The 8,009-nt window shown below is 38.7% G+C and overlaps 1 protein-coding gene across 1 annotated transcript in view; it reads left to right on the top strand.

Moving 5' to 3' along the window:
• Cmpk1 (cytidine/uridine monophosphate kinase 1) overlaps nt 1–8,009 on the top strand; it is a 27,663-nt gene that overhangs the window by 13,340 nt on the left and 6,314 nt on the right. Inside the window, exon 2 of the mRNA XM_021160055.2 lies at nt 5,602–5,748. Within this exon, the coding sequence (XP_021015714.1) occupies nt 5,602–5,748 (147 nt within the window). The remainder of the gene's footprint in view (nt 1–5,601; nt 5,749–8,009) is intronic.

The raw sequence follows: 8,009 nt of genomic DNA, 5'->3' as shown, positions 1-8,009 counted from the left end.
TTCGAGACAGGGTTTCTCTGTATAGCCCTGGCTGTCCTGGAACTCACTTTGTAGACCAGGCTGGCCTCGAACTCAGAAATCCGCCTGCCTCTGCCTCTGCCTCCCAAGTGCTGGGATTAAAGGCGTGCGCCACCACCGCCCGGCCGTTTTTGTTGTTGTTATGCACAGAAATATTTGTATTGCCAGTTTTTGGAACCTCCGTATTTGAGGCTTTGTGCAGGCTTTGGTAGACTTTGGTTTGGTTTTGGTTTTGGACAGGGTCTCACTGTGTAGCCCAAGCTATCTGGAATTCAGAGAATCCTCTTGTGTGTGCCTCCCAAGTGCTGAATTAAGGGTGTGTGCTACTATGCCCAGTGCAAGCCTGCTTTTCAGATGGTTTCTTATTGAACCTGGGGCTTGCCATGTTAGCTAGACTGTGACTGCCCTCTGGTCCCCATGCTAGGATTATAGACTGTATGGTTATGCCCTACTTTTATGTAGGTACTTGGATCCAAACTCAGGTCCTCTTGTTTGTAAGGCAAGCACTTACTGAGCTATCTCTCCAGATCCCAAAATAATAAGGACTTTGAAAGCCAGAGAGATGGCTTAGTAGGTAAAGTACTTTCTAGCAAACGTGACCAAAGTTGAATCCTTAGAATGCACATGGTGGAAGAGAATCAGCTTTCAAGATTCGAGCATACCCACATACATAAACACAAATATAATAAAGGAGTTTTTTGAGACAGGGTCTCTCTTTATAGCCCAGAGTGGCCTTGAATTCACAGAGGTTAGCACACTTCTGCCTTTCAAGTAAAGGGATGTGTCACCATATCCAGCAAGAAGTGTTTGTTTTGTTTTAAGACACTGAATAATTTTATTTGCTCAATTGCTTTAAAACTATATTTGTAGCTTATATTCCTGCTGTCTTCCTTCTGTGAAATTAAGGAGAGGCCATTTAACATTCTGGTGTCACTTTCTAAACTCTATTTTAATAGAAAGAGGAAGTGGTTGGCATTTGAATCTTCCTGCTTTCAAGGTCCTTGTTTTTTGCATCATTTGTGTCTTAAATTCTGCTTTTTCTCCTTCTTTTCCCTTTTAGACAGGGTTTTACATAGCCAAGGCTTATGTCAAACTCCTGATCCCTCCTGCTTCTGCTTCCTGGGTTCTGAGATCCTAGGTATATACCAACTCTCCGAATTTTATTTTTTAATTTTGATCTTTTTGTATAGACCACATCTAATTTTTAAAATTTTGTGTCTGGGATTGTTTTTAATACAGGTCTTGCTGTGTATCCAGGCCAGCCTCCAACGTGGAGTGGTTCTCCTGCCTCTGACTCCTGAGTGCGGAGATTATAAGTGTCACTATACTCAATTATTTTCTCTTTCTTTCTTTCTTTCTTTCTTTCTTTCTTTCTTTCTTTCTTTCTTTCTTTCTTTCTTTCTTGCGGAGATTATAAGTGTCACTATACTCAATTATTTTCTCTTTCTTTCTTTCTTTCTTTCTTTCTTTCTTTCTTTCTTTCTTTCTTTCTTTCTTCCTTCCTTCCTTCCTTCCTTCCTTCCTTCCTTCCTATCTATCTATCTATCTATCTATCTATCTATCTATCTACTTTTGTGTGTGTATTTACACATGTTCTTCTGCCCATGCATCTATTTATCTATCTATCTATCTATCTATCTATCTATCTATCTATCTATCTATCTATCTATCTATTTTGTGTGCATGCTCTTCTGCCCATGCAGTGATCCACACGTGGCGGTCAGAGGACAGCTTGTGGTAGTTGGTTCTCTCCTTCCATTTTGTGGATCCTGTGATCAAACTCAGGTCTTCAAGATTGGTGACAAGTACCTTTACCCACTGAGCCATGTCATGAGCTGACCTTATGTTTGTCTTTTGAGACAGAGTTTCATATACCTTAGGCTATCCTAAAACTTGTTAGAAGCTGGGGATGACCTTAAACTTCTGATCCTCTTGCCTCCACCTCCTAAGTGCTGAGATTGGTAGCCTGTGTCACTATACTTTTTTTTTTTTCTCCCAAGACAGGGATTCTCTATGTCACCCTGGCTGTCCTGGAACTCATTCTGTAGACCAGGCTGGTCTCAAACTCACAGTGATCCACTTGCCTCTGCCTCCTCAGTGCTGGGATTAAAGATGTGCACCACCACGTGTTTCACTATACCTTTTTTTTTTTTTTTAGATTTATTTATTTATTTATTTATTATATGTAAGTACACTGTAGCTGTCTTCAGACACTCCAGAAGAGGGAGTCAGATCTCGTTACGGATGGTTGTGAGCCACCATGTGGTTGCTGGGATTTGAACTCCGGACCTCCGGAAGAGCAGTCGAGTGCTCTTACCCACTGAGCCATCTCACCAGCCCCCTCACTATACCTTTTTAATGGAGTGTTTTATATTAAATGTAGGGGCTTCATACATGATAGGTAAGCACTCTGCCAACTGCTATATCTGTATCCCATACCTGGCTTTTTTTACTTTAAAAATTTTTAATTGATTAAAAAAGCAACAACAACAGTGTGTTATGCCTGGATGTTATGTCTGTGTACCACATTCATACAGTGTCTGTGGAGCCAGAAGAGGGCATCAGAGTTGGAGTCAGAGAGTTGTGAATCTCCACGTTGGGCCAGGAATTGAGCCCAGGTCCTTTACAAGAGCAGCAAGTACTCTTAATGACCAAGCCAGCCATCCCTCCAGCTCTCTTTTCAACCTCTTAAGAAGAAAAATGAAAACTTAAAGTTTAGACAGATACCCTACATTGGGTTTGGGTATTTGTCACTAGAAAACTATCTTAGTTGAATAATAGCTTATAATTGCAGTCCTTGTAGTTTATAGGATTTATAAGCTACTGTGCTTATGAATATGAGAACCACTAGGTTTTAATTGCTAAAAAATCAGACAATGTGAGAAAAAGATGGCTAAGGCTAGAAATAATCTATGCTTGCTTTCTTCAGATCTGCCATCACTGACCACTTAATGACAGCAGAATGCTTTGAAAGCCCAGGTTCATGGTAACTAATATGTAAATGATGGTTGCTTTGCTGCTGTTGACATTTTGTAGAGGATGGCTTCAATAAAATCCTTATGAAGAATGTAGTAGAAAAGTGAACCTGGTTAAGAGACTGTAAAAATAGAATGTCCATGAGAAAGTGAAACATAGACCACGGGGTTGACATGGCTGTGCTCAGTTATATTACTTTGACTTTGACTTTGTAGGTAATGCCATTTGCTTCTCAGACAAACTGTAAACTTGTCTTACATTGGTGGCCAGAGTGCTTATGCTTTTCTAGAAGACTTAGTTTGGCTCCCAGCACTCGTGTTGTCTGTTCCGTAGCCATCTATAACTTAGCCATCTATAACTTCAGCTACAGAAGATCCAACACTCTCTGGCCTTTGCAAACATAACACTCACATACACAGGCCTACACTGTCACACACACATACATATAAAATTTAAAAATAAAATCTAAAAAATTGCTTTTATAAGTACCATTTATGTGTATGTTATATATGTCTATATACATTTATAACTAGTTTTCTTATTTCCCGAAAGAGTGATATATTACCATTTTAAGACACCAGAAATCTTGCCAGTTTGAGTTCTCTTATGTCAGGAAATGGTGAGTATTGTAAAGTAAATTACCTGCCAGGTTTTTGAATGTGTATGGTTCACACTGCAGCATTACAGAGCACTCTGTATTGGCCATGTTTTCACTGAGTGTGTGCCATCATTAGGGCTGTTTATCTCTGCATTTGTCCAATATTACTACATGCTATAAGCACTGAGCCAGAGTAGAGCATCCAGTAAGCAGAAGCTTCCAAGTAAAAGCCAAAATAAAAAGTGTGATATGGAGCTGGTATAGTTTTTGGATAGAAGTTGCAAATGAATTTTGAAAATTGTACATAGTAAGTGGGAAAGTAGGTCACACTTCATTTTCCATAAAGTCCTTTTTGTACTCAACTTTCAGACATTTGCCTATGCTCAGTGATCAAGCAGGCGATTTAGCAACCAGCGTGGAAGTAATTGAGCAATTTTACATTTCTATTTTCTGAAAATAACAGGAGTTCTTTAAACCGATTGCAATTTTAGCATTTCTGATAAACTCTCTTATTAGAAGCACTTATAGGAATGAGACAGAAACATGATGATATGTGGGTTTTTTTTTTTTTTTAATTCTCATCCAAATTTTATCTAAGTTCAGGCAGCAAATAACCTTTTTAGAGTTTTATTTTCATTTTCTGATAGCATTATCGCTACCTTACTATTTAGTGAGCAAGAACAAATATAACCGATACTTTCAGGAAGTAGAATAGGGATAAAGATGTATCAGAAAGCTCATTTATAGCTTTGGTCATTTGGAGCTTTTTTAAAAACTCAATTGAAGTACTTTTTTTTTTTTTTTTTTTGCCTCAAATTCAGAGTTCTGCCCCAGCCTCTTGATACATACTACCACATTGGGTAGGAAACACCTGTTTTGTTTTGTTTTGCTTAAGATTTTTTTTATGTATATAAGTACACTGTAGCTGTCTTCAGACACACTGGAAGAGGGCATCAGATCACTTTACAGTTGGTTGTGAGCCACCATGTGGTTGCTTGGAATTGAACTCAGGACCTCTGGAAGAACAGCCAGTGCTCTTAACTGCAGAGCCATACATCTCACCAGCCCAGGAAACACGTTTAAGAGTTGGGTAATGGTGTGGGCTGTCTCACACCTTAAGCTTCAAGTTATAAAGTATATATACAAGATAAAAACTCACTGAAGGAGTCTTAAGAATTTAGACTGATGTATGTTATATGAATATGTAATAAATATGAGTATCCTAAAGTTTGAGAGTGGGTTGTGCCATTCTTTTTGTTTAATAAAAGTAGACATGTAAACTCATATGGGGAAGCTTTTCATTATTCAGGATCTTTCCTTAAGACTGTTGGCTCCTATTGCACTAAAGCAGCAGCAGTGCAATACTTTCATGTCTTCTGTGACTTAGCTTAAGTGCAAGGCCATGTGCACAACTTAGTTTCAGAAGAGTATATCACCTTATGACGTTGTAGTCATTTTAGTTTGTATAGATAGATATGTTGATGGTGTTAACTCAGTAACGTTTCTCTTCAGTCTTTGTCCTTACAGCAAGTGTCACTTAATGATGGAAATGGGCAGTTTTGTTCAAACACCATAAGAGTGTACTTGCATAAACCAAATTTTTACACACACACACACACACACACACACACACACACACACACACGCACACATATATGTTAGTCAGTTTTTATCTTGAGTCTCAGATTTTTGGTAGATATTTTCATTTTTACATTTAAACTTGACTTGTGTTAGTGAAAAGTGCAGTAAAACATCAGTGTTTTGACTAGTTAGATGCGTGTTGAGATGATTTTATTGTGCAAACATGGTTGTGGAAGAAGGGTAAGGCTGTTTACTAATAGGCAAACTGGAATATATGAAATCTCTTAAATTTTTCTTTAGTATTTATTTACCCCATAAGCAAACTGCTTTATCATAGAAAATTATAAATATAAATGAACACAAAATTATGTGTACTCCTGTCACTGGATTGAATGAATTCTGATATTTCTATATGTTGTTTGTTCCAGAAATATGGCTACACACACCTTTCTGCAGGAGAGCTTCTTCGTGATGAAAGGAAGAATCCAGACTCACAGTATGGTGAACTTATTGAAAAGTACATTAAAGAAGGAAAGATTGTACCAGTTGAGATAACCATCAGTTTATTAAAGAGGGTAAGAAGCATGAATACCAACCTGCTCAAACTACCAAGGACACAGAAACTAAATTCACCTTCATTTGAATAATGAAAAACTAAACTATTAAATTTCCTGATTATGGAAGGTAGGTGTCTTTGAAAATGGCAGTGTTGGAAGCTGCTTTCACTGTGAAGAAATTGACAGTAACCAGGATTCTCTGCCTTGGTCTAAGAACAGCAATAGTCCAGCTTAAGGTACACATGGGTATACTTGGTTTTGCTTTTTTCTTTTTTTTTTTAGGTTATTTATTTATTATATGTAAGTACCCTGTAGCTGTTTTTAGACATTCCAGAAGAAGGCATCAGATCTCATTACAGATGGTTGTGAGCCACCATGTGGTTGCTGAGATTTGAACTCAGGACCTTTGGAAGAGCAGCCAATGCTCTTAACCGCAGAGCCATCTCTCCAGCGCTTGGTTTTGTTTTTGAAACAGTCTAATGTATCCCAGGCTGACCTGGAAGTTACCTAGTCAGGGATCTTCTTGCTTCTGACTGTTAGGATTCCAGGCACTGGACCCATCCCTTCCAGCATGCAGTAGTTCTCTCCTGTTGTGGTTATTCTCCCCTTTCATGCTCTGTCCTCCCTTTTCTTGAATGTCTGTGTTTTCTCCTCTGATTCCCACTCAGTTTTCTCATTGTTGATATTCTGTTTTAAAGTCTCCTTATTTTCCTGATGAATGTATTGCTATTTTCACTGTGAGATTTGAAAAAATATATACCTTGGTAGGTAATGCTTTCCTGCAGGTCCCTAAGACTAGTCAGTAACAGATATTTTGACATAAGAAAACCAGCGAGACAGAATTGCATTGTTGGGAACAGGAAGCAATAAATGGATCTCAGTAGTGAATCTTGGGTGTAACTGGAGACACTTGCAGTGTAGAATGGCTCTTACACAGTCTGCCTCAGCCTGAACAATCAGCTTCCTTTCCAGAGTAAGTAACTCTCCCATCCTGTTTTCTGACCCTGATGCCTTTCTCTGCTCTATAGGCATGAGCATTATGAAAGGGCAGTCGACATCTCCATGGAAACTGTTCTTTTTGGTGTGTGGTACTGGGGATGGAATATAGGGCTTTGAGCATGCCTGGCAAGCACTCTTGTCACTGAGCTTCATCCTTTTTAAAAAAAAATTTTTTTTTTCTGTCTTTGAGACAGGCTATTACCAGGTTACCCAGTTGGCTTTGGACTCACTCTATAGCCCAGGTAGTTCTTGAACTTGGAGTCTTCCAACATCAGATGTTATTACAGGCAGAGCTCTCACTGCATGTTATCAGTGATTGGCCCTGTGTAGCCCAGGGGATACTTTTAGTCTTTAATTTTAAGCATTTAAGTCTTAATAAATGTCTCTTTGAAACAAACTCTACCATTTCTTGTACCACCATTTCTGTTCATTCTCTTCCTACTTAAGGAACTTCCATTTTTCAGTCTCTTGATTTTTTTTTTTTTCCTTTGCAAGTTTTCTAAATTACTATGCTTCTAAGAGTTTGGTTCTCTTGAACTCTCATTGTATATATTCCTTGTTGGGTTGTTTAAACAATGCCCATGTTTTCACTGTGCCAATGCTGCTGAACTCTACAGTTTTGCACAGACAGACCTTTGTTTAGCTTCCAGACATATGCTTATCAGGCTGCTATCTAAATTATTCATAAATGTCTCAGTCATACCAGAAGCTAAATGTGTCACCCAAAGGATGATGTTTATTTCCTGTTTTGGCTATTGGTTGGATTAACTACCCAACTCTTTTCTGAGAGGATCTCTCATTCACTCCTGTTGATCTTCTGTCTATCACTAAAATCACTTGAATCTTTTAATCTTGTTTCTTTTCCATCCTATCTCCCACCACTCTCGATATATGTCCTAACATTCATTTGTACCAGCTTGCCTCAGATTCACCAAAGCTGCCATGCTTTCTTCTTTCCAACCATCATATCTCTGCTTCCCACTGTCTCTAGCAATCCATGCTGCCATGCTGCTTGTTAGTTAGGAAGCAACTCCACTGCCAACCCTTGGTCAAGCTTTCTCATAGTCTCTAAAGACTTAATGTTTCTTGTCTTTTTTTTTTTTGTTTTTTTTGGTTTTTCAAGACAGGACTTCTCTGTATAGCTCTGGCTGTCCTGGAACTCACTTTGTAGACCAGGCTGGCCTCGAACTCAGAAATCCACCTGCCTCTGCCTCCCAAGTGCTGCGATTAAAGGCGTGCACCACCACACCAGGCTAATGTTTCTTGTCTTTTTTTTTTTT

Source organism: Mus caroli, chromosome 4 (genome assembly GCF_900094665.2).
Source record: "Mus caroli chromosome 4, CAROLI_EIJ_v1.1, whole genome shotgun sequence".
NCBI lineage: Eukaryota > Metazoa > Chordata > Mammalia > Rodentia > Muridae > Mus > Mus caroli.
Note: the sequence above shows the minus strand (reverse complement) of the source record. Positions and strands in the feature narration are given on the sequence as shown.